This window comes from Fibroporia radiculosa, assembly GCF_000313525.1.
Source record: "Fibroporia radiculosa TFFH 294 genomic supercontigs, scaffold4931, whole genome shotgun sequence".
In the NCBI taxonomy this organism is placed as follows: domain Eukaryota; kingdom Fungi; phylum Basidiomycota; class Agaricomycetes; order Polyporales; family Fibroporiaceae; genus Fibroporia; species Fibroporia radiculosa.
This window is the reverse complement of record NW_012133413.1, coordinates 91,715-115,936: the sequence shown is the minus strand read 5'-3', so window position 1 is coordinate 115,936 and position 24,222 is coordinate 91,715. Positions and strand designations below refer to the sequence as shown.

General features: G+C 50.6%; 11 protein-coding genes across 11 annotated transcripts; 2 read left to right on the top strand and 9 right to left on the bottom strand.

Moving 5' to 3' along the window:
• Nucleotides 1-306: 306 nt before the first annotated feature.
• On the bottom strand, nt 307-1,979 carry FIBRA_05666 (uncharacterized protein; the record flags this gene model as incomplete). The annotated part of the gene is made up of 5 exons (XM_012327425.1): nt 307-1,112; nt 1,181-1,410; nt 1,496-1,564; nt 1,644-1,878; nt 1,940-1,979. 5 exons carry the CDS (start codon nt 1,977-1,979, stop codon nt 307-309), a joined length of 1,380 nt encoding a protein of 459 aa, XP_012182815.1.
• A 256-nt stretch (nt 1,980-2,235) lies between these two features.
• Nucleotides 2,236-5,663, bottom strand: FIBRA_05665 (uncharacterized protein; the record flags this gene model as incomplete). Its single annotated transcript, XM_012327424.1, has 16 exons — nt 2,236-2,409; nt 2,465-2,530; nt 2,584-2,991; nt 3,047-3,148; nt 3,202-3,302; nt 3,361-3,490; nt 3,566-4,309; nt 4,360-4,384; nt 4,437-4,553; nt 4,624-4,733; nt 4,791-4,883; nt 4,940-4,960; nt 5,022-5,136; nt 5,246-5,346; nt 5,392-5,582; nt 5,648-5,663. The coding sequence occupies 16 exons, from the start codon at nt 5,661-5,663 to the stop codon at nt 2,236-2,238; spliced, it is 2,514 nt and encodes an 837-aa protein (XP_012182814.1).
• Nucleotides 5,664-6,024: 361 nt separating this feature from the next.
• Nucleotides 6,025-7,238, bottom strand: FIBRA_05664 (uncharacterized protein; the record flags this gene model as incomplete). Its single annotated transcript, XM_012327423.1, has 5 exons — nt 6,025-6,153; nt 6,219-6,638; nt 6,695-6,793; nt 6,850-6,945; nt 6,996-7,238. 5 exons carry the CDS (start codon nt 7,236-7,238, stop codon nt 6,025-6,027), a joined length of 987 nt encoding a protein of 328 aa, XP_012182813.1.
• Nucleotides 7,239-7,939: 701 nt separating this feature from the next.
• Nucleotides 7,940-8,885, bottom strand: FIBRA_05663 (uncharacterized protein; the record flags this gene model as incomplete). Its single annotated transcript, XM_012327422.1, has 3 exons — nt 7,940-8,245; nt 8,342-8,508; nt 8,582-8,885. 3 exons carry the CDS (start codon nt 8,883-8,885, stop codon nt 7,940-7,942), a joined length of 777 nt encoding a protein of 258 aa, XP_012182812.1.
• A 480-nt stretch (nt 8,886-9,365) lies between these two features.
• FIBRA_05662 (uncharacterized protein) lies at nt 9,366-10,641 on the bottom strand (the record flags this gene model as incomplete). The annotated part of the gene is made up of 6 exons (XM_012327421.1): nt 9,366-9,585; nt 9,636-9,741; nt 9,800-9,854; nt 9,907-10,029; nt 10,082-10,198; nt 10,249-10,641. 6 exons carry the CDS (start codon nt 10,639-10,641, stop codon nt 9,366-9,368), a joined length of 1,014 nt encoding a protein of 337 aa, XP_012182811.1.
• Nucleotides 10,642-10,821: 180 nt separating this feature from the next.
• Nucleotides 10,822-11,433, top strand: FIBRA_05661 (uncharacterized protein; the record flags this gene model as incomplete). The annotated part of the gene is made up of 3 exons (XM_012327420.1): nt 10,822-11,234; nt 11,288-11,361; nt 11,414-11,433. The coding sequence occupies 3 exons, from the start codon at nt 10,822-10,824 to the stop codon at nt 11,431-11,433; spliced, it is 507 nt and encodes a 168-aa protein (XP_012182810.1).
• Nucleotides 11,434-11,600: 167 nt separating this feature from the next.
• Nucleotides 11,601-14,976, bottom strand: FIBRA_05660 (uncharacterized protein; the record flags this gene model as incomplete). Its single annotated transcript, XM_012327419.1, has 8 exons — nt 11,601-12,059; nt 12,122-12,140; nt 12,200-12,429; nt 12,485-13,048; nt 13,114-13,444; nt 13,511-13,761; nt 13,815-13,972; nt 14,037-14,976. The coding sequence occupies 8 exons, from the start codon at nt 14,974-14,976 to the stop codon at nt 11,601-11,603; spliced, it is 2,952 nt and encodes a 983-aa protein (XP_012182809.1).
• Nucleotides 14,977-15,516: 540 nt separating this feature from the next.
• FIBRA_05659 (uncharacterized protein) lies at nt 15,517-17,065 on the bottom strand (the record flags this gene model as incomplete). The annotated part of the gene is made up of 11 exons (XM_012327418.1): nt 15,517-15,586; nt 15,641-15,844; nt 15,895-15,939; nt 15,986-16,061; nt 16,115-16,197; nt 16,250-16,314; nt 16,364-16,447; nt 16,499-16,619; nt 16,680-16,744; nt 16,798-16,925; nt 16,981-17,065. 11 exons carry the CDS (start codon nt 17,063-17,065, stop codon nt 15,517-15,519), a joined length of 1,026 nt encoding a protein of 341 aa, XP_012182808.1.
• Nucleotides 17,066-18,080: 1,015 nt separating this feature from the next.
• FIBRA_05658 (uncharacterized protein) lies at nt 18,081-18,587 on the bottom strand (the record flags this gene model as incomplete). The annotated part of the gene is made up of 3 exons (XM_012327417.1): nt 18,081-18,206; nt 18,266-18,327; nt 18,389-18,587. 3 exons carry the CDS (start codon nt 18,585-18,587, stop codon nt 18,081-18,083), a joined length of 387 nt encoding a protein of 128 aa, XP_012182807.1.
• Nucleotides 18,588-19,030: 443 nt separating this feature from the next.
• Nucleotides 19,031-22,145, top strand: FIBRA_05657 (uncharacterized protein; the record flags this gene model as incomplete). The annotated part of the gene is made up of 15 exons (XM_012327416.1): nt 19,031-19,313; nt 19,376-19,384; nt 19,437-19,467; nt 19,520-19,790; nt 19,843-20,045; nt 20,097-20,343; nt 20,403-20,474; nt 20,526-20,552; nt 20,610-20,619; nt 20,672-20,760; nt 20,828-20,933; nt 20,984-21,205; nt 21,255-21,460; nt 21,514-21,645; nt 21,699-22,145. The coding sequence occupies 15 exons, from the start codon at nt 19,031-19,033 to the stop codon at nt 22,143-22,145; spliced, it is 2,355 nt and encodes a 784-aa protein (XP_012182806.1).
• Nucleotides 22,146-22,368: 223 nt separating this feature from the next.
• Nucleotides 22,369-23,123, bottom strand: FIBRA_05656 (uncharacterized protein; the record flags this gene model as incomplete). Its single annotated transcript, XM_012327415.1, has 2 exons — nt 22,369-22,486; nt 22,537-23,123. 2 exons carry the CDS (start codon nt 23,121-23,123, stop codon nt 22,369-22,371), a joined length of 705 nt encoding a protein of 234 aa, XP_012182805.1.
• Between the last annotated feature and the right edge of the window lie 1,099 nt (nt 23,124-24,222).

Below are 24,222 nucleotides of genomic sequence, written 5' to 3'. Positions count from 1 at the left end.
GCATCCAACTTGATTGAATGACAGTAATCGGATGGTGGCGCAATCCATGGGATCCAATGCACATGGCTGCTAGTGGCTGCTGGTCTCGTACACAAGCTTGTTACTAACATCGCACGAAGTAACGGTCATGAGTGCACTCGTCAACAAGACATCCCCGCCACTGGCTCCGGCCGTTCAACTCATGTCCGCACCCACCTGACCGCTCGCCTCCTCGCGACAATCGTCCCATCCCTGATCGTCGTCCGCGCAAATGAGGGGTTCAGCACGGCCGAGTACACTGTGTCGTTATTGTGCAGCAAAACGAGATTAGCTGGGTCCCCTGGCACCAGACGCAGCGCGCGGGGACCGCTCGTGCCCACCGCGATCTGTGCATTTACCGTCACGGCCTCCTGCAACATTCAGAGTGTCCAATAAGGCCAGAGACCCACGAGAAAAGCAGATGAGCGAAGAGCGACGCACCACGAGCCTCGCTGCGTCCGCTCGCGTCCCGCTCTGGAACAGCGCGACGCCGAGCGGGCACAGTGCCAGCGGATCCAGCACGCCCTGCGGCGTGAACGCGTTCTCGACGTTGTTCACCGCCATCGCCACCGGCAGCGCGTGCACGCGCGCGAGGCGCACGACGTCCAGCGTGCCGCGCGGCCGCGCGAGCTCCCACTGCGCGCCACGGGCCATCATGTACACGTCGCTCGGAGGCAGGCCGACGAGCGCGAGCGGAAGGCCCTCGCCGTCGGGGTGCACCGCATGCGCGAGCGCGGCCCACTCTTCCGCGGAGAAGAGCGTGAGGCGCGTAGCGTGCCCGACGCACACGCGCGCACCAGCGGGCCAGCGTCCTGTGCGCATGCGCGTGCGGAGCTCGTCGAGCACGTACCATATGAGCGGCTCGGCGTCGCGGTCGAGGGTGTAGTCGAGGTGGAAGTCAGCGTGCAGCCCGTGCGTGCAAGCGATATCGAAGATGAACCGGATGTTGCGTTTTGCCTGGGCGACACTAGGCTCGACGTAGGGCGCGGAGCCCACCGCATGTACGCCGTCGCGGGCTGCAGCGTTCTGGAGAAGGATCAGGTTGTCGCCGAGTTCAGCATTTTGCGCGGAGAAAAGAGGGTCCTGTGCGAAGACTTCCTCGCCGTCGGGAAGTATTAAATTTAGTGTCGAATATAATAGTACGGGCTGGAAATAGGTTTACCTGCTATCTGGACATCGCAAATGGTTTCATAGTCCTTCTTGAGCCGTAGACCAACGTCTAAGCAACTCATGTGCACAGTCTCATCGACTTCGACATGGGCACGCATCGCCGTAACACCACATTCGACACTCTCGACGATTAATCGGCTTCCTCGGTTGTACAGGTCCTCCAAGGCGGAAGGGAAATTGCCTTTTGCCTGTGCAGTTACCTTGAGGGCTTCAGCAAAATCACTATAGCGACGAACTATCAGCCTATCTGTAATCACAACCTCACGAGGGATTTATGGTTGAAATATTCAACGATTTGGGGACGTACCCGCTCACAAGCTCATCAGATTTGCCCAGAAGAAAGCACTTATCCAGGTGGATATGTGCATGGCACAGCCTTTCACGTCGAATAAAAATTGTTGGACATTAGCTTAAGCAGGGACTCGAGGAAACTATCAAATTCAAGGAGCACGCACGCAGGAACCAAAATCCCCTTGCCCTCTGCATCCAATATCTCTACATCTTCGGAGTCGATCGAACCCCGGATATAAGTGTCGTCGTTCTCCACATTGGTAGGGTCCGAGGTGGCCCGTACATCATGTACTTTACCGTTCGTACAGATCACGTCGTACAGTGGACTCGATTGCACTGAAGAGTCGTCGTGGAGATAGACGTTGCGAATAAGTACTTGTCGGGCTTTTTCTGGAAATTCTGGAGAATGACAACGTGATATTAACAACGCATGGTGAGGTAGAGTATAGATACCGCACACCATTCGCACTGTGAACAGGTACCAAGAACTCACCTTGCATTGTACAACGTCCAGGAGCAACGATGCCTTTTTGCTAAGATAACAGCTTGCAAAATACATAGGTGACACAACATCACTGAAGATCATACATTCACATGATGGTATTAGGCAGTACATAAGGTACCCTATCTCGTGTGGAGGGAACGATGAAAATATAAAGAATGCATGCAGCTAAGCAGTCCGTGATGTGGATGATGGAGCCATAGTATGCAAGTATGTGAATGCTCAGGCAACCAGAAACAACACAGCATAATATATCAGTCTTCGACTTTGCGTCGCTTGGATCGAGTAGTCCGGTACTGATATTCGTCCTCCTCGCCCTCACTATAGTCGTCGCTAGGTACATCAGCCCCATAAAGTTGTTTGCGCTTCTCTTGATCGGCTTTGCGCAATCGTGCCAGATTTGTGGTTAAGGATTTCAGGAATTCGCTCTAGTGGAGTAATCTTATTAACTGTATCATAATCAGGCACAGATAATTGCCTTACCTTGAGAACACGGACCCTTGTGCCTGGTTCTGCCGCAGCCTGTTCACGCTTTTTTTTCTCCTTGTACTAAACGATTGTGTCAGCTCAAAATGTGAGCCATCGCACGCGACGAGCCTCACCTTCCGCTGTTCCTCTTTCAATAAAATAGTCAAATGTTTGATCCATCGCTGAAGATTTGTCTCCGATCTCCTCCTCTTCACTTGTTCATCTGGCTTGTCCTCCGCGATCTCTTCGTCATCGCTATCAGGTACAACGTACGATCTAACAGTCGCCGCCGCGCTCCGACGAGGCCTTTTCCTATTACGCAAGCTGCCTCGAGGCTTCTCACCGAGAGCTTCAGCAATGACGGCGGATGTCTCGGAGGACATGTCCTGCCTCGCACTACACTCACTCTTGACCTTAACTCTACGAGTACGTGTCTTGCTGGTACTCGGTGTGATTCCGGCAAGCTCTTCAGGTGTCAGATAATCCTCCTCACTAAAATAAAACTCGGTCCCGGCTTCAATGTCGTCGTAAAGAACCATATTCTGACACCAAGCCCTCAGTAGTGCCCCAGTGATAAGCGATGACCATGCAGCTCACAGGTGGCCGGCCTAAACGTGCTAACATCTTAAAATGTTTTAGCGTGATTGGCACTCGAGCCGCTGTATCGTATGGCTCATTGTATAAGTAGGGTTGGAGAACCTATATCTATGAGTAAATTCGACGCCGTATAATAAACCGCGACATGGACTCACTATCGCATTCTCGTTCAAAACAGCGTGCAGCATAAATACCGCAGTGATTGCACTACGTCGGCCATAATGCGTTCGTACCCACCGTCCCACCTGTTGGTAGTCTTTGGAAGATATAATATCAGTGTCAACGACAGCAGTGGTCATAACTCCCGGGCCCACCTGCTGGATAAGTGAGCTTCCCTATGCTATCATTATAGGACGTGTACATGTCATAGAACCTGCGGCGACGAGAAGGCGCCAGCTCGTCTTTCCTAATCATCGTACTCAACGTATCCTGGCCGATAGGACCCTGTTCGAAAAGATTCGTTGTGACCATCGTTAGGCTGATCAGCGCGCAATGTAATCAATCCTGGACAACACGCACGAGATCCTCATGGTCATCCCGTCCAACGTGTTCTCCAGTATCTATGATCTCCTCATCATCACTTTCGTCACCTTCGTTCTCCGCAGAATCTTCTGGTCCCTGTGGCGCCGCTACCACTGGCTCTGCCTCGAGCACCACCAGCCCCCTCTCTTCTCCAGTAAGAGCGAGCGGATGGAAAAACCGTCGAGTAGCTATAAAGTCCCTGCAAAGTCGGGCCTCAAACCCTCGACAAGCCTTCTCGTCCTCCGAGGGTGGCAGGTCTTCCATAGTCAAGCGTAGATTCCGAAGCACATATGCAGCGATGACATCGGAGAGCGATTCGTCTGTCTCGACCAGCTTCTTCAACATCTTCCCTTTGCACCCTATTTCCAAACAAGCAACAGCGACCTCCTGCAGGAGGATGTCCACTTCTGCCTTGCTCATACCTAAGACCACTCTTCCATACTCAATGATACCCCCAAAACGATCTGGAACAAATTTGTTCACTAGCATGTCGAAAAGATCCCCTCGTGTCACTGGGCTAAGACCCATAGCGTCAACTTTTTCTCTACATAGATTCACATATGAATTTGAGGACGTGGCACTACCATGCAGTGACGTCGGGAAGGGTAGGCCATCAGAGAAAAAGACTGTACAGAGCAGGACGAGTCGAACAGTGGGGTCTTGAGATGGAAAATCGGCATGAAGTTCACGAAGGATGCTGTACGTGTAAAGGCTGGAAATGGACCGCGTGTTGATGAAGAGCTGATCTCATTGTCAAGACTGCCCAGTTATAACCAAATGGGACACAATACCTTAGTGAGATCCTCAATAACGCTCCTGGACCAATATGAGTAGATGCGCTGATAGGTTGCCCACAAAAGACACTCACGATAAATCAAACTTCAAGACGTCATCCTTATCCAATCGCTTGAGCGCTGTGTATGCCGGTTCATTTGTCTTCGCCTCCATACAAATCTCTGCGGCAACCGTTCTGCTGAGGAACATACTAATGGCACACGCCGCAAAGCAATAAGCCCCTCTGATAACAAGAAGGATAATGACCAAAGATGCCATACTGAGGATCTAGGCGCGACAGCTCGCGAACGTTCTCGACAATCTCGTCTACACGTCCATCAAACTGGATAGCAGGCTTCTCAAACATCTTCCGGAAGACGAAATTCCGATACTATAGCCCAGGTGGTATTAATAGCACCACAAAGGGAACATATCTGCGTGGACCAACCTTGCAATCCATACGGAAACCATTGGCGCGCGCATATGGCAGAAGTCGTGGCTCGACTGCCAACACAAGTGGAAATTGAGCCATCATTGGATCCTAAATTGAACGTACGCATATAGTCAGTGTAAGAGGCGGTCATATGGTGTACATACCTTTTGGGAGAACGGTATGAACTGAAAGGTTAAATTATGCCTCAATCTACCACAGAATAAAGATCCATGAAGCCAAGCTGACCTTGAATTTCTCTAAGACTTCCTTCAATGTTTCCCACTTGGCCGCTCGCGCTTCTGTGGGAAATCTACTTGATTTTAACAGAGCCGCGAAGATAGAGCCATCATCCTCGCCCTTGCTGACAGGAATATTACCATACAAGCGTGTGGCGACAGACATGAAGTATGTGAAGACAGGTAGCGATATCGTTCGAACCCAGGGAGTTTTGATAAAAGGCATTTGCGTACGGAAGTAATGATGGATCGCGCATTGTGCGAGGTAACGGGAAATGTGAGCGCCACTGGATAGCAGGATCTATATTAAGACAAAAGTAGAGAAGGATAAGGTCCTATGGCAACAGAAATCAGCAAGATGAAAGAAATTGTGGACGTACATCGATCACCCTCTCGGTCAACAACTTCCCTCTACCCAGCGCCCAATAAAGCGCCTGAATGCGACCATAGCGACTGAGAAAATAGGAGGAACGGACATAAGGATCCTGCGTGAAGTTATAGTAGCGTTTTGAGATTAAACTGAAAGCAGTCGGATCATCGAGTTCGTTCAAGATGAGTTGGACAATCTCAGCTAGGGGATGACGGCAATGCGGAATCAGAGGGGCCTTCCCCGCATTCAAATACAGAGTAACATACCACACAAGCGGTCCATTATCCTCTTGAAAGACAGCAGAACCGAAGGGTGTCTAGAAATGTGCCAACAGCAACAGGCGCGACTGGCGACCTGGCGGAAAGACGGAGAGTCGTGGAGCGATTATGAGCGTTCGATAGGTGAGAATGCTCGGTTCAATCTGCCATTGGAGCCGCCTTGGTCCTTAGCGGACCTCCAACCTTCTAAAAGCGGACGTCGTGGCAATCGCATTCCGCGCTCCGACATTGCGATGGCTTTTCCCGGTGCGGCTACCACAGCAACTGCAGACTGTTGTGCACATGCATGTTGTCGAGGTACAGTTACTGAAGACAATGATGCTACACACACGGTAGGTATAAGACAGTAACAAACACCTCAGCCATCAAAAGGACCCCTTGTAATAGCTACGCCAAATCTTCCATGGCAACTTCCAGTCCCGGAGCTGTAATGATGGGTCGAACGCGTCGAAGTTGGCTGCCTCAAGGCGATTAAGGTATTGCCGCGCCGAGACCTAGGAATTAATAAATGTTTACCGCATTGCCCGGACAGATTGCAGCACACGCCTTGATTACTCACCGCGCTCAAGAATGCTGGTCTTGCTCTCCAAGGAATTTTGCCATCTAGGCCTGCGTGGTTAAACATTTCCTTCGATGTCAATAGATTATCGTTTGCGATGGTCGCAAATTCAAATACAGCGTCTTCGATCCCCACGGCGTGACCGCCCCGTCTGAAGACTTCCTCCTGGCTTACGCCATGACGTGCTGTAATTTCCGCCGGTATGACCATCCTACCTTGGGACGCATGATATGGCAATGCGCGGAGAAGCGTGGCAATTCCCTGAGCGATACCGAGATGGGACGCTGCATGAGACAGTGTGGAAGAAGAGGTCAGGGAAAGGAGGGATAGAAGTAGATAAAGAAATGTAGATGATGTGGACTCCGCGTGTGCAGTAAGAGAATTTAGGGTAAGATGTGTGGGTGTATGTAGTTCAGCGTCCTAGATATCAATCCGTCAGCGAAAGTTCTCCATTTGCTGACAGAGTAGTCACGTACTCTCGCATCAATGATTCTTTTAAGATGATATGCGGGTAGCCCACCACTCCAACATGCATCAGACAGTGCAAGCGCGACGGGATGTCTTGGCGGTCTGCCCTACGTGATGACCTGAGCTACTAAACCGTATCTTCTCAGAGGAAACTGAGACGCACATCGCCTATCGCCTTTACAGCGTCCCGCCAAAACTGCATTCTCATCTTTCCGATTGTCGGGTTCGACACAGCTTCTGGTACTGTGGCCAGTTCCACCTGTGAGCCACGGTCAATGAGTAAACGGATGATGCCTGAGCTGCACATACGTAAAATGCTCGCAATGCAATGAAATGTGCACGCAAATCGCGCGGCCAGAATGGCGAAGTGAGAAACGCCTCATAGTCTCGTTTTCGAATGAGGTCACTGCAATAGGCGATAGGCTCACGAAGGCTGGCGTCCTCATGTACATTGTGAGACATACATCGCCGGACCTCTAGGTTGCGTCCAAATAACGAATGTGTGTCGCAAGTTGCTTGACGCGCGCTGGATCCTCGCAGAAGTCGTTGCATGGCGGCGCAATGCGCTAGGAGCAAGAAGGGCACTGGGCTGGACTAGTGCCCAAGTTCCTGGCTTTGTTCTGAAACTTTGTGACGCATTTAGATCACATGATAGTACAGGATTCGCCGCGTGAGTTTTAAGTTTAGCGCGTCGTCGATCGGGGTTTGGTCGGCCCACAGCCTGAGCATCGACCGACTCCAGCGCACCGTCTTCTACTTCGTTAACCAGCTTCTCCAGTCGTTCTCGTAAATCATATTCCTTATATACATCTCATGGCCACAGGGCATTCCGGACTCCAAAAAGAGGTATTCTCGTTGTACAGACGGTGAGCATCTAGTTGCATATGTTGACTCAGGAATGCCGATCGTTGACATACCAGTCAGAGCACTACGTATGGTCAACACCAAGCCACCAGCGGCACGACCCAAATTTCTGCTTTTTGTGCGACATTCCTTTAGAACGCAAGCAACTTCTGTGTCTTCGCGGGACGTTGCTGCGATTGAACATTTACTCCGGCGTGGACGAAGACAGGTTGAGATGTATGAAGACAGCAAAGTCAGGGATTGCTTCGTAAGCACTACGATGCTGCAATGGGGAGAACAGAATAAGGGAAAGACCTTATTGCACTAATTCGAGGCTATATCCGTCGAGGGGAGTAAGTACCGTCAATGTTGACCTAACATCGCTAGGGCTCATGAACATATAAACTAATCTAAGATTTGTTCTTCAGGTCTTCAGTCCGGAGAACAGAGGATTCTGACCCCACGGTTTCGAAGATTCCTGCTCCTGCCAGTCTCGCCGCTGTCTGGGTCTCGCCTGCCTCCTTCCTACGTGCTGCCTCCTGTGCCTTGGCCATTGCTTCGGCCTTGGCAACATTCTCCTCTTGCTCCGCTTGTATCAATTTTTGTTCTCCCGCGAGGTCAGCTTCCCGCTGTTTGTTGTACGCTTGTGTTGCCTTCTCGTACGCGAGCCGCCTCTCGTTGATCACGTACTTGATGCGAGCCATACTTTTACGACACTACAAGTCCAGCGAGGGGAAGAAAGGTGGTAGAGATATAAGTAATAAAGTAATGGGAGATGAGTGGGGCAGAAAAGAGCGTAGATGCAGACTCACTCGTAATAGCTTATTCTGTGTGGCTAACATTTCCAGAGGAATCTTGTGCCGACGTGCCTCCTCGTTTTGCGTGACAAGAAGGTTTCGCTCTCGCATCAGGACATACCAAAGGGTATGGAGGTCCTTGAAACTTTTCCTACGCAACTCGACGGCTTTCCATGAACGACCTGGAAAGCAGCAAATGATCGGAAGGAGTCCCGAAGTCAGTATTCCGCCTGTTAGAATAATAACGACACCGACCACTGTTGTCATTGACAATATCTGCTGGTTCTAGCGTCTCATGTGAAACCTTGCCATCCACTTCCTTTCTGCGGAAGAATGCCCAGAGACCATGATTAGGATCTACAGGGATATTTAGATGTGGACGCAAAGGGCCGTCCACAGCCGTACTGGCGGACGCTATAACTGTGTTGCCAGAGGTCAGAGATGTCGATGCAGGTGTTGACGTAGGAGTGGTAGCATGAGTTGCGAAGGCTCGAAGCCCATTTCGGGCTCGCAGTATCCACAAGGGCTGTAGAGCAAATGTTCGCGCAGATGACAGCATTTTGAGGAATAATCAGACGTAAATTTGGACAGAACACATTTACGAGCTTCGTATGATCTCCAAGACTGAAGAGAGTAGTAGCCAAGTTATCGACTAGCACCAGCAGCGAGCACCAGCAGCACAGGCGTCTAACCAGGAAGTCACCGAGTGATGTCCGTGACAATCAATGAACAATGTCACATTGGTCGCGTAGAAATGGATGAACGTTCTCTTTTTTTTCTTGTGGAGCGTTTGATTAATGGATGAACGTTCTCATTGGGGTCTCCGAGTCGCTGACGATGCGTATATTCGCTTTGTCTATCTACGCCAGCCGTCAAGCAGATGTACTTAGAATAGACAAGCATAGTGCCGGTGTCATGTGATATGGAACAAGACTGGTTTCCCGCCAAAAAGTACATTACCAGCATTGCGATACAATTTCAATAATGATATCAGTACCAGATGATCGATATGTACTGCAACAAATATAATTTACTAGTCTCACTCCACCACATCTTCTTCAACCTCGCTGTCGTCTTCTCTCATTCGTTCTCGTCGGGCAGCGTCCTTTGCCTTCTTGGCCAGTTCTTTGTTTGGCTCCAGGTCAGTAAGACAAATACCCTTCTTACAGCCTGATGCTGGACAATCCTTTCGGACTGTGTGACTGGGGCCTAGATATTCTCGAATCGCATCCGCAGAGAACGAGTGACCGCACAGCTTTCTGGATATGATGTGAGATACGGGGCAGTTGAAAAGTTTATGACTACGCACGAGGTAAGAGGGTTCACCAAGATTGTAAGTGTTAATGGGCATTTATAATCTTGAGTGACTCCGCCCACTTGCACGTCGTCGTCGTCATCGCTAGCATCACCATCCTCTACAACGACAACAAAGTCTTCTCATACAAGGGGGAACGTGTACACTAAAAGACACACCTTTGGGCAAAAAGTCTGACACAGGAGGCATTGCGGTTTCTGGATATTGTACCTCCTGTGAGAATTCAGTACGACGCAAGCTGTAGATTATCTAGAAAGAGACCTACAAAAATGGCCTGTCTGAAGTTCACGTACTCTTCCACTTTTACATACTTCTGACGCGAAGTCTTTTGGTTATATTCTTTTAATTCGCGTGCTGCCTCGCCTTTATAGCGCTCTACAACGTTTGTCTTTGCAAAATATATAAAGCAGCAGCACGGAAGGACGGGTCATCAAACTCACGATCTGCTCTTGTTGCGTGACTCGCTGATTTAGATCTTTCAGAACCTTGTCATGAGCGAGTAGCTCATTCTCCGTATCAAGCAGTTCTCGCACAACAGCATCTAGCTCTCCAAGGACCTAGATAATAATTTAGATATAAGCTCATGAAAACGAATTGATTAACCGACCTGTTTGCTCTTCTCGCCCTCTGCGAACTCTGCAAAAACAGTGGCGACATCTCGCACAAGACCATAGTATGGCGCATGATTCTTGCGTCTCATCATGTCCCAGTCACTTGCCAGCCCATTAAGCTTCTGTGCTGCTGCCTTATCGAGAGGCTGGTTCTCCATAATCTCGATCGAGTCATCTGCCCCAGCATCCTCATGTCCTTCAGCCTTTTTCTTTCCTTCCTTCTTCACAGACCTGGATGTGCGACGCGGCTGCTTTTCGTTTCTATCTTTGTCTGGGGCTGCGTCCTCGTCTACCACGTCCTCGTCCACACGTTGGCTCATATCCTCTTCTATACCGTCAGATGACGGCTGTCTCCGCAAGACTCGTCGTGAAGAACCAGCAACAGCCATAAACACTTGAGCGAATAGAATAATACTTGTCAGAACTGGGTCAGAACGAAAGCCACGAATCGCGATGATAGCACAGACGCGTCTCGAGTGAATGAGTCTTGTGACTCGGTTTAGGGTAGGTCGAAGCGCGCCGAAATAACCCAATACGGCAGGTGGCTCTTCTCTGAGTGCACATTTGCGATGCTGTCGGTCTTGCGGTCGTTGCCCAGTTTAAGCCAAAGACACTGGTCCACTTCTCTCTTGCCGCAGAGTCTGTCTCGAAATGTCTCTGCACAACTGCTCTTCCGCTCCTTCCATCCTTCACCCCTCGCTGCTGTAACCTTGAACCAATCGACACGTCGTAAACCGCCTCAAAAGAAGAATAGACACACGTCGCCATTGCTGGAAGGCAATACGCAGAAGAAAGCAGTGATTAGCTCAGTGTTCATCATGAAGCCGAAGAAGCCGAACTCCGCCAAACGGAAAGTCGCTCGAGTGAAGCTGACCTCAGGGAAGACGCTGCATGCGTATATCCCCGGCGAAGGTCATACGCTACAGGAACATGGTGTTGTACTGGTGAGAGGGGGTCGTGCCCAAGATCTTCCCGGTGTTCGGTATGTACTTAGTTCCATCGACGTTTACCCTCGAATCATCGTTTCGTTTAAAGGTATAAGCTGGTGCGAGGAGCTTATGATTTTGGCGCTGTAGTTAATCGGTTAACCGCTCGAAGCCGATATGGGGGTCAGTTTGCATTACCCACATCCTTCTTCTACTACTGACCGTTCCTCTGCAGCTAAGAAGCCCAAACAATAATTTAGGCCACTGTGTTACCATTTCCTCGACCGGACATTGATGGCTACCCATCTGCGATTACATATGAGTGTATATTGCGTAGACGACGATGCAAGTCTCAGAAAGCACTCCTAGAAGTCGATGCGGAGTAGGAATTTAAAGTACATATATTGACGAACGGAAACGTCTTATGTTTCCACAATATGACCAGTATTCCTTATCCTATCCTCCCGGTCCGCGGTGGCCCTCACAATTTTCTCGATCTCTGCATTAATCGCCCAAACCCAGGCGTCACGCTCCAATTTGCTCCTTGTCCTAAATACAATCACCTTTCTCTTCATAGACAGCTGGGGTATATCGTCCCTATTTTGAGCGGTGGCTACTCCTCCCCTGGCCTTCGATGATGATCGGTACCAGAGCATGAAAAGTGTGTCCTCCAACCCGTCGGTGGTTTCTAGACCATCCTGGTACCGACGTGCAACTTGTGGTGCGTCGGGGTTGTGTTGGTCTTCAGGTAGGTACTGAGCCGCCAAGAATCCCGACCAAATGCACGCGTCAAGGAGGCTGATCGTCCTACCCCGATGATGATGCAAGGAATTCTTGGTTGTGATGCGATATTGAATAAGGGAACCTGAGACTAGAACGAGCTGTGTATGTCTCACCATTTTATTAGTCTTATTACGCTGCGACGCAGAAGATGGCAACGAACTTGTACAACCCCCGCAAGCCTTTACGGGCAAATAATTTTCCGCATCTGACGATTGGCCTACATCCCTCCAATACGCACCAATTGAAGAACGAGGAAAGTTCAGGCAGGAATGCCTCGGGATCGGGCAGAGGTTCTGGTGGAGCGTCGTGCTGTTCAACGAGCCTGCGAGGTGTTATTCGCGCCTTGCCTGTGCTTGCATGTGCCAAGCGCATTTCTTTTTGTGTATCAACGTGGTGCCGTCTTCTCCAATATATGATTAACGTGCGTAGTCTTGACACCCATTCCAAGGCTATTTCGCAAGAATGTGCCTGTATAGGACCCTGAGTCACCTCGCACGGGATGGCAAACATGTCAGCTACGAACCTCATATCTGACTACCTTTCCTGTGACCAACAAAAGTTCAAAAGAACGCTTCATATGCAATCGAGACTTGTCAAAAGCGGCGTTCAAGCCGGTCTCTCCTCCGAGATCGTTGTCGTCGCTCTCTGCTCCATCTAAGGTGTCCAAGTGAGGCTGATCGTCGGCCCCATCTGCAACGTCCAAAGACGATATATCTTCCACATTTCGAGGGACCAATTGGAATGCTCTTCGCACAGCAAGAACGCTTCGTAAATCAGTCATGCCCGTTGCGTGCAGAATTTGCTGTGTGCCTCGTCGCACTTCATCCTGGCGAAAGTGACTTGGGTCATAATCTGGGGGTATAACTCCTGGTGGTATCGGTTGATGTGCATGAGCAATGGGGACAGTGAAGAGATATCCATCGTGAGTTGCAAGATAGACAGGTTGCTTCATTATGGGATTGGATCGTATTCGCTCTAGATATCCCTCGACTGCAGGAGGTTCGTCAAGAGGCATACCATCCTTCGTATGAAGCCGTGTAGGAAGGTGTTCCCTAAGACGGACCTCTAGGTGAGCTGACTTACTACCCTATAAATGTGATATTTAGTACTTTGTTATAACTTTCTTCAAATCGCATCAGGAGTCACGCTAACCTGATTGAGAGCCAACCCACAAAGCACAGCCCATTTTCGCGGACTACCCTGTATGTCGTCGACGTGCCGCACCCAATCTAGCTTGGTATCTAAACGCCATGCCAGAGCTAATTTGGCTCCAGATGCCAATTTCTGCCCGATCAAGAAATCATACTCTTTGACCTTCCTCAGTCGCTCGAGGCAGAGGCGAAGGAGATTCTGCCGATCGAATACAGCTAGTGCTGTCGAAAATTTTGAGTAGTCTGCACCCGGTACGTTTACTCTAATGCGAGTACCCAACGCGGGGGCGTGGATTTCTAGAGATGAAGGTAATCGTCCGCCAAGATGACGCCTGTAATGGAGGTTAGATTAGTATACTCTTGAGCGACTACGGTATCTGACGAAACAAAACAAGTACCATAGCTTCCATACCCAGTCGACAGCCCTAGTATGGCTTCTAATCTTAAAAATGAAGACATTCAACCCCCTAGTCCGTCTGTACAGCCACCGCCGCTTCGAATGTTTTCGTAGAGTCGCAGGCGGGCAAATGAGACAGAAAGTCATGTCTATAAAAGAATACAGCGAAAGTCGAGTGGGAGACGAGTCTCCGAGAGGAATGACATGTGCCAGCTTCATATGACCAGTATACCAATCCTTGCCGGGAAAAGACTGGTGCCAGATAGTTAACAAGCTGTCTGTTTAAGATAGGAATAGCGACATACATGGGCTCTATAAAGCTCCAGCCTGTCCTTGCGCCATATAACGACGTACTCAGCCCATCTTCCGCTGTATAAATGACTTGCAGTCCGATTTCGTCCCTCGTCGAAGTGGGCAGGCAGCGAATCAGCCTCTGTATACGCAAACTTGACAAACATTCTATCTGCATATGAGCTTCAGCTTTTTATTTTTATTTTTACAAAATCGCAAGGTAAATTGAAAGTCACCTCTCATATCAAAATTTCCCAAGCCCACTTCACCTTCGATATCTGCTTGCTGGGCGGCGCCCGCACTGGTGTGCTCCACCGCCTCGCCCGTGCGATTGAGTACCTCACCCGGAGAGACAGGGTAGTCGTCGACGCTCTCTTGAGAATAATGGACCATCTTCCCCTTCCCCTTGATCGCAGCGCCATTCGGGGCCGATTCGCTCGTTGAAACCCCAAGAATAGAGCGCGTAGCTGCAGGAGTTAAACCCACACTGGGACGAGATGGTCCCCCTGATCGCAGCTGAGCCGGACCAACACGCAGCTTGGAAGCATTTATGAGAGCAGTGGATGAGCTAATACTTTGGGTATCATAGCCGGCGCGTCCAGAGGATTGTTCGCCATCAACAGGCCGTTCATCGGAAAAGGTGGCTGGACTGTCTGGAATAGGGCTAAGGTGCGAAGGTGCGGTTACGAAGGTGCTCACACCAGAAGCTGCGGCGTGTTGCAAGAATGGCGTTGCTACGGACCTTCCGCACGAGTGTTTAGTGTCTGAAATGCTGATTCCGAGGAAATAGCCGATATCGAATGAAGTACCGACCCAGGACTTGTCTCTCCGAAAGCCAGCGCGTTTAAGATAGACCTCTCCCCAATCACTCTCTGCCCACCGTTTGTACATCTTGTCCTGAATACGTCTCTCTTCCTCTTCGTTCCACGCTTCAGGAACACCTCCACTCACGAGGAAAAACTCATACGCAAGTTGGCGTATAAGTTTCCCAGGTCCATAGTCTGAATCTGAGCTGGATAGTACACCAAGATCTTTGAAATGTTTTCCTGGAAATGCTGTCTGCTTTGGTAGCGGTCCAATGAACCTCCTGTGATGCTGATGCTTGTCAAGTCGAGTAGTAATTTCCCCAGGAGAAACTATGGCCGTTCGTGGGTCCGATGAAGTGGTTGGCGACATGCCCCGCAAAGTGCACAACTTGAGGCATAGAAGGGCGGGAGATGAAGTTAGAAATCATGGGCTGCGTGTTCGCGGACAGGTTGGACAGGACCGCCACCAGCACTGTCGTCATAGTCCGTTATATTGGACGTTAACCAAATATGACCGCCGCGGCGCCGATATCGTACGTAAAAACCTCCAAGTTTAGAAATGACTGCGCCGCGCGCGTCTCCGCGTTTCCCTTCAATTTCCCTTCATCCCAAATTACCGAAGCGCGAGGCATCTACGAGCAACTAAACTACATATGTACCTAGTCCTACCAGTCAGGGCTGCTCAGTGCTTCACTTTGCGACAGGTATGCATGTATATTGTGTTTTAGGGAGATAATTAAGTACGTTATGGTACAGTTGTGAAAGTCCATTGAAGACGTCGTAATGAAGGTCAGCGACAATGAACGAGAAACCTATGACTACAAGTAGTAAGATGACGTCTGCTAACAGGCTCTAATCGAGTAAAAAAATTGAGTGGTGAGGTGTAGCACGAAACAAGATACGTCGACGTTCATTGCCGCTTTTGGTCCAGAATCTGGTGTGATTCCTTGACGAACTGCTCCGCTTCATCGCGCTCAAATCTAAACAAACTTTCAGTCGAGTGTGTCGCATCACGAGGACATTATGAAACGTACGCTACTTTCTTGCCTTTAACAGTCATGTCGGGCTCCCGTAAGGCAAACGGGTTGATATCATGCTTCTTCAAATTCGCCAAACTGTGATTCACAAAACGGTGCGTGCTCTCGTCACTTCTCACAGCGTAAAGGACGTCCAAGAGTTTAGCATTTGATTCAAGTCGCCAGTAATCCTTGGCGATTTCGGGAGCAGGAAGTTCGGACCTATATCTGCGATGAACGTATATTGTAAACGGCTGGAGGAGGATGCGTACCAATTCGGTAAACGGCCAGCTTCAACCTCGTCGATACATCTTGAGCTAGAAGACAATTAACATAACCTATAGTCATGAGAAGAGTACGTACTAGGTGAGAACAGCCTCCTCTTCGAGATGTCCTACAAAACGATGGCATGTTCGCGGAGACAACAAATAACAAAAGACTGTACAAAAATTGCTTTACCATATGACTCATTTCAGATAGCAGAATACTTACAAAACGCGTTATAGAAGACACCCTGTGCTCCTATCACCATGGCGCGAAATATAATCCCTGGCTTCCGCAGAACCATAAATGTCCTAGAAGGGCCATAAGCTTATCAAATAAACAGATATCAAAACAACCATATACATCAGGTGCATGCGCTCATTCTCAGCTTCTTCCAGAAGGGTGTGAATCCACCCAGAGTCTCGCTTCTATGAAGGAGGTCAGCAGTAATGCACATTGGTCTCGAATGCCACGCACCATGACACGAAGACTTTTCAGGTGACGAAGAGTCGCAGCCACCATTCCAGGCACGCCTGCTATACTTTCGAGGAATAAAATGCGCTAAGACGCGTTTATCAACACTGCGATTAGCAGACAACAGCTGACACCCACCCTGAGCCACTGCTTCTCGTTCATAATGTAACCGCCCTTGCGTAATGCTTCGAGCGACATGTTCTTGTAATTCGGCGGAAGAGGTTTGTGGCGGTACCCGGAGGCTAGATCAAAGCCCCATCTAATAAATGAGCCGCGTAAAGGAGTGGAGTTTGACATGTATCAAAGTGTATCAATTTACCTTAGGAGGCGGACAAATGTCCATGCGATCTTGTCCGACACCGATTTCGCTTCGCGATGAAGGACCTAAAAATACGACATGAGTTGACAGCTACTAATACCATAGCATATTTACTCACGTCCACCGACTTCAACTCTTCTTGTGTGTAGACCGGATGGAAGAGGACCCAATCTCCTTTGAAAGTTGACGAGGGCACCGTGCTTACGGCGTCCTCCTTAACAAGTTCTTGTGTTGGTAGCTTATCCCCTATGGTTACGACATGTCACATCATGCAAACACAGACAAACATATATGCTCGTACGTTTGTGTAGGCCCTCTACACCCACTGTAGCCTTCTGGTCAGCAGGCTTGGTAGTTAGAGTGTTCATGCGGGGCATGCCAGACATAAGGGTGCGTCGGGAAGCTGCCACTAGGGACGGCACGAGGACGGCATGTGAGGAAATAGAACGCGCTATAGTAGTCCGTAACATCTTGAAGGTTGTAGATTATCTTGGCAACCCGCGGTGAAAGGCGCATCTCCTATATACCTTGCTATAGCGCGCCACCCGTCTCGTCCCGAGGGGTCATTCCGGAGCGCACCGCGGGCCATTACGATGAGGTATCGGACCGCCGGGCACCTGATGCGACTCTTGCTCGTAAGGCTGTGTTTTGTAAGATCCTAGGCCCTTCACTCAACGCTCAAACTTCATTGTATCCTGCAAAGCTGATGAGAGGCAGTCAGCGGGGCCAATCAACGTCGAGCGAGAATCCCGAATCGGCGTTTCGGTAGTTGCCGAGCCAATAGTGAAGCTTATATAGGCGCTAAACATCAGCAGAAAGCTTCGAAGGTGCGGCCTTGTGCGGGCTGCTCAGAGAAAGCTTCCTACGGGCCAGGTGGCAGGTCTAGGTTGATCTATTAGAATCTTGATTGCACACTACTTTTCGCAAATTGTAGTATTGGGACAGGCTGTGGGGCAAGCTGACAATCGTGAAGAATGCTGGCGTGTAATTGATGGTTGAGCACCGTGTGGAATGCAGGATAGGTGATATCACGCACTCTGTCGGAAGGGTAGCTGCAAACATTGCAGTGGTACTTGGTATGGTCACACAAAGGATGCCAGGCGAGCGTCAACCAGACCTTGACTCACCTCGCGACGGGCACGTTCCACAAACAAATGACGTACAAATTCTAGCACCACTATTAAAGCTCTATCCGGAGACATGAAGCGTCGTTCCTGTACCCAAATGATAGTTACTCCAGTATGACGAAGTCCGATAATATCGCATGTCAGCATAACCAGGGTGAGACTTGAGTAAGTTGAGAGCATGGTGACTGTTTCATGCACATGAGGAAATGTGCATACAGGCGTGTCTGCGCACCGCTCACGCTAATATCAAAGCCAACGTCCTGTTGCAAGGACATCACGGCCGAACTTCTCGGGTCACAATCTTATTGTCGCCTGACGCTAAGTCTATCTCCGCTATTCGACGTTCTTCATCCGATAGGGAGAAGAATGCAGCTTTCTGACGGTCGAACCATCTCCTTGCCTGAGATGAGGACGTGTCAGTTGCGCCTGTGAACAAAACCGGGAGAAGATACCGCTGACCGGCATGAAGACATGCTCCTTCTCTCCAAAGTCGGCGAAGAAAACCGCATAGAGGAGGGTTCCTGTGGGCCGGTCAAATGATACAGTCAAAAAGCGATGCGGTATATGGCAGTGAACGCATACCAGGTATCACGACATAGTTAGCGATTTTGAACAGCGGAAAGACCCAGGACGGTCGAGGGTCTACAGGTGGAACGTTTTCCTCGGCCCATGGGCGGGGTTGTCTGATTTTGCTCGACACATGACGAGCCGTCGTCCGCCGTAAGACTGAGAAGTTTGAAGCGGCGGGCCTGAGATGCCAGACAGCGGTGGGACGAGACATGCAGAGCGGAGTCCCGAGCGAATCGGTACCAATTTACAGGCTGGTAACCCAAATAAAGGGTTTCTGGGGGTTTAAGTATTTTGCAATGCCGCGACAAGTAGAAATCTCCGATCGTCGGCTATTGGCGCTCCGTGATCATTCAAGCTGTGGCTGTTGTCCATCCTCCGCGGTCAAGATGTTTGCAGTCTGTGCCCTCCTTGCCAGCTCGCTGCAATAATTTGTGGAGAATAGGGCGAAAACAGAAGGAACTATTGAGGCGGAGACAAGGATAACGGGGATCTGCGACATTTAGGTGGAGTCCGCCCGGGTCGGACTCGGCATTTTACGAATAGATGTGGCATCCGGTCAGCCGGCTCGGATGAATCATTTCGGCGCCTGGGACGTCGGGGTTCACCGTCGGACACATATCCTGTCCTACCGCCGTCCGAGGCTCTCGCATCTCAATGCTCTCCCCCACCGTTCACCACCAGATGGCAACCGCGCCCGACTACCACGACGACCAGCGGTCTGCCAAACGCCCTCGCACAGACTCTATGTGCGAGGGGCTGCGTCCTTATACCATTGCAAACCCATCGGTAAACTCGGAGGCTGACAATGCCGACGGATCGAAGAGAAACAGGAAGCGTCCACTTTCATGCGGAGAATGCAGGAGGTCTGTTCACCTTGACCGCTATTGGCGTACAGGACACTCACAAACACGATCGGGCGTAAAGATTGAAGCTCAAGGTGCGTCGGGAGGCCAGTAACGCTGACCACGCGTGATGGACTGACGCATGGCTCCGTTGCAGTGCGATCGTGTATTTCCATGCCAGTCTTGTTGCAAGAGAGGCTGTGCAGAGATATGTCCAGATGGTGCACTGACTGGAGGAAAGGGCAGCAGGTATGTCATTATTTCAGCAGGTTTCGGCTAGGCGGTCATCTGTATACGTCAGATTCATTCTGGCAAACACGGAGCAATTGCACGAAAAGATAAAGATAATGGCAGAACGCATACGCCAACTTGAAGATGCACTACAGCGCATACAATCGGAGCACTCCACAGAACCCCATCCTCTCATGCGACAAGAACTGCTGGCTATTAAAAAATCGCCGGAGCTTTTTACAACGGAACGAACCTCGCACACAGGCAGTGATGTAAATCGTCGAGACGAAGGCGATAGCCCTGGCGCTGGTTCTTCAACAATGCCGGATGCCGGGGAGGAGGTGTGTTGCTTCAATGCTTTCCGTTTGTGTCATTTAACGAGGAAATCATCAGCCCGAGTACATCTCATCAATGACTGCTATCACATCCCTTGGCTTACCAGCAGACATTGCAAAATTGAGCAGTGCCTGTCCAATGTCTCAGTCAATCAACTCAGAGTTGAATCCTCACCTACGACAACGCATCCGTGACATGCTTCCTTCGCGTTCAGAAGGTGAACGTCTATGCGATCAAGCACGAACCAATGCGTTTTGGCAGTAGGTCGCATCGATCTCACGACTTCAAACTGCTCATACATCTATCTGCAGTTTCTGTCCAGATGCGGGCGATACCTGCATACCAAACCTCATTCACAGCGTTTACACGACCCCCCTCTCTGCCCTCATGCCCCATCGGCTCAGTCTCTTTTTCATGATCTTGGCAATTGGAAATGCCGTTGACCTCCACCCAAACTACGACCCAGATGCTGCTGAACGATATCATCACCTTGCTCGAGCAGCGTTATGTGAGACTGCGATCATCGATGATCCAAGCTTCGATGCAGTCACTACTCTAGTCAGTCGCTTTAATTTTCTACTATGCGCGTGAGTCCTCATCCAGAGCTTCATCTGAAGTTCTACATGATATGGTATCTTCTTGTCTTTTCTAATCACAAGAAAGCTGTAGAGCACGCTTGGGGTCTCATGGTATGTCATGCAGCTGATGCGCCATCACTGTGTTTTCTCAAGCCTTGACAGGGACTGTTGGCGAAGTTAGCCCAGAGTGTAAGCGATCTATCAAGTCTGAGTTCATGGGCTGAATGAATTCATTGCCTTTCTTAGCTTGGTCTCCGTAAGTAATCTTATGCTCTTATTCGGTGCTCATACGAATCCTTTCGTCCCAGACCGCGACGGAGTGGGGAAGATGATCCCTGAGGAGATGGACAGGCGGAAGGTTTTGCTATGGAACATCATGGCCGTTGACGTCCGCTTGGTTCGTACCTGTTCTAGCCCGGCTCCGCATCCCGAAAGAACCGGACCGCTGACTGACATGGGAACAGGCACTGATGCTTCGTCGGCCTCCGTCAATATGTTCGCGCCATGTCGATGTGAAGCGGCCTTCCTTGAGCTCCTTGAGCGACCCTCAATACAACGTCAGCTCTGCTTGTAAGTCTGCACGCGCGGGACGCTCATCCACTGATGATCACCCCGTGTAGACCATGATTGGAGGGATGCATTCCTAGTGCAGTGCCAATATCCGATACTGGAGCTGAGCATATCACCGCAGCCCCCGTCGTACTTGGACGTTCTCGCTCTTGATGCAAAGATTAGAGATTATGAGATACCGACCGCGCTGCGAATGGTCGACAACGATGGCGTGGTACCTAACCACCCCACGGGCATGCAGCAAGCTCTGACGCTCTGCACGCGTGAGATTGGTTCGTGAGAGTCCCGCGGAATCGGAGCACCACTGAACACGTTATCTAGCCATTCTGAACCTGCACCGAAGCTACTTCACAGAGGCCCTCCGAGTGAATGAGGGGTTCACGGTAAAGCACAAGTATGCGCCCTCAGTGTTGGCTACATACACAAGCTCGTGCAATCTGTTCTGGGCAATCAATACCTGCTACAAATGGGATCCGGACTTGACCGTGCGCATTTCCATGATTTGGTCCAATTGCCTATCTGCTGCTGTACGAATGCTTTTTCACGCACACGTCATTGATGTCTGATAATATGCCCGTAGGTCGCACTTTGTCTTCTACTCGGCCGCGCTCCGAGCTCTCCCTTTTCGCCACATGCACTCCAAGAATTAGACAAGCTGCGCGTATTGTTCAACGAGATTCGTGACCGTTGTCAAAGCGTCGCAAGATCTCTAGTAAGTTTTCGATTTTCTGCACCGCGACCAGCCAATTTAAAGAGGAATCCTAGCCGGCACTGGAATCATGCGTGGCGAAGGTGCGGATGGCATACGTGAACTGGTGCAATGGGTCAATAGACAGCTGGGTCGATCCGTGCACCGACGAGGTTGGTATGGTCGCCAAACGAGCGGGGCTTGTCCCCGCTGAAGAGCCCCACACGATACCACTGACAGAAGCGAATCCGTTTGAACACGCACATTCCTCGCTGCGGCGGTGTTACGAATCCTTCATTACGGAAGTGCCGTCCACGTTCATCGATCCGTTCCCGGGCCAACTAGAGTCATCGCTGCGCATCGGGATGGCACAAACGTACAACACCTCTGCCGAGCGAACGGCACAAGTGGGGGAGGGGCTTGCCGTACCGAGCAGCAACGAGAGCACCACAGCGAGTGCGGCGTTTAATCCGAGCTACATGGCGACAGAGTTCCTGGATAACAGCTGGATGAGCTGGTTTTAGTGATTGATTGTGAATTCAGGGCGGACATTGGGGGACATGTATCTCGTAGTTGCATACTGTTCCGTTACACACATTTCTATGCTACAAACCTATTGGACCACCACAAGATGGAAACCAAAGGTTATTTAATGAGTCGAGGTGGATACGAAGGGATGACGGGCGACGTGGGGGGTAATCTGTAATTTTTGTAGTCTTCAATATCCAATAGTTGGGTATGTCCGGCTCAAGGCGCAAGCCTATCTATTGTCCACTGGGGTGCATCTTCTGGTGACCCCGGCACTCGAAGGTAGCGAACGCGATCGTGAAGACGAGATGGCTTCCCCAGCCAAAATTCGACCTCACTGCAAATTTGATAAGCGGATGGTAATATGCGCAAAAATAAGATTCGTACTCTGGAATTACTCTCCATCCGCCCCAGAAGTCCGGAAGAGGAACATCGCCCGTCCCATCGCTCTCCTGCACCGCGAAGCGCTCCTGGAGCTTGTCCATTCGGGCCTGCACCTCGCCATCGTTGACAACAGTGCTCTGCTTGCTCGCCCACGCGCTTAGCCGGCTGCCGACAGGGCGGCTCCGATAATACTCATCGCTCTCCTCCTTCGTGAGCTTCTCCACCCGCCCGACGACGCGCACCTGCTTGTGCACCTCGCGCCAGAAGAACGTCAGCGCTGCGTACGGATTTTCGAGGAGCTCGCGAGACTTGCGTGAGGTGTAGTTCGTGTAGAAGACAAAGCCGCGCGGGTCGAGCTGCTTGAAGAGCACAGTGCGCGCAGAGGGAATGCCGGCGGCGGACGCGGTGCTGAGCGTCATGGACTCGGGCTCGCGGGCGAGACCCTGCACCTGCGTGAACCAGGTGCGAAACTGGTCGAGTGGCGAGGCGGCGACGGTCGATGGGGAGAGCGATTCCGGTGCATCATACTGCTCGTGTGCGGTCACCCGCAGCTTGTCTGGGGTCGCCTGGACGCCTGCAGATGCTGACATTGGCGATGAGGGTGGGTTACGACGACTTAGGGATGGCCGAGGTGCGGGGAGGCAGACAGTATAGTGCAAGCCGGTCGACCACAGGGCCCGAGTCATCTGCAGAAACGATTGGCGTTTGGTCCTCGCGCGCATGATCCGTCTTGATCAGTACTGCTCCCAGCACCTGGCTCAAAACCAAACATGTTTTCACTTGATTTTCACTGTGATCTTGCTCATCCTCGAGCTGAGAGCTCAATCCAAGCTTACACAACTTGATCAACACGCGTCTATCCAGAGTGCCTCCACGATACTTCGGGGAAGTGGCACATATATCCGAGTCGATGGATATGAAATCCGGAATGTGATAATCTGCTACGATATTATTTGTTCTACGAGGAATCAACTAGGAACAACCGCACGCTCGTATTACTATCAACCCTGCGGTTTTGACAGAACTCAACTACAAGCGCGGTCTTGGATGAAATCACCGCACTTGACAATTCAGCGCCAGCGCTCTTTATACCAAGACAGTGGCATGACTGACCGGTCTTTGGAATGCCATGGTACCACTCGACTTCAATTGCTTGTAGTTCGCTGTCCAAGAATAATGGAATTGACCACAATTCGAAGCTTCAAGCAAGCACAAACACGGATTTATGACCTGCAGCGCTGATCTGGAAGCCGGGGGCGAGGCCACCGCGAGGCTGCCTTCGTAGACTCTTACTCTAGAACTTCATCGTCGCTTTCTGACCGCTCTAATGCGTCCCCTGTCTGTGAGTTGTCTCCTTGGCCGCTACGTAGGGTCAAATCCCTACGCTGTTAAGGCGACACCGACGGAAACCCGCTGGGATGACAAGGAACCATCATATCGTGCTACCTAGTTTGACGTTGTAAATTGCCAAATGGGCACCCCAGGTCAACCCACAACAGCCTATAACATGGATCCGGCTACCTAGAGCTCTCGAATGCTCCAGCCTTTCCCTCGGTGGGATTGAAACGGCCATAGCGGTCGTCCTTAGATGCCATCTACGGCGCATTGGCAGCAACAGCCTGTAGAACATTCCGCTCGATGACGGGACCATACTGAGCATATCTATGCGCGTACTTGAGTTGCGGCTGA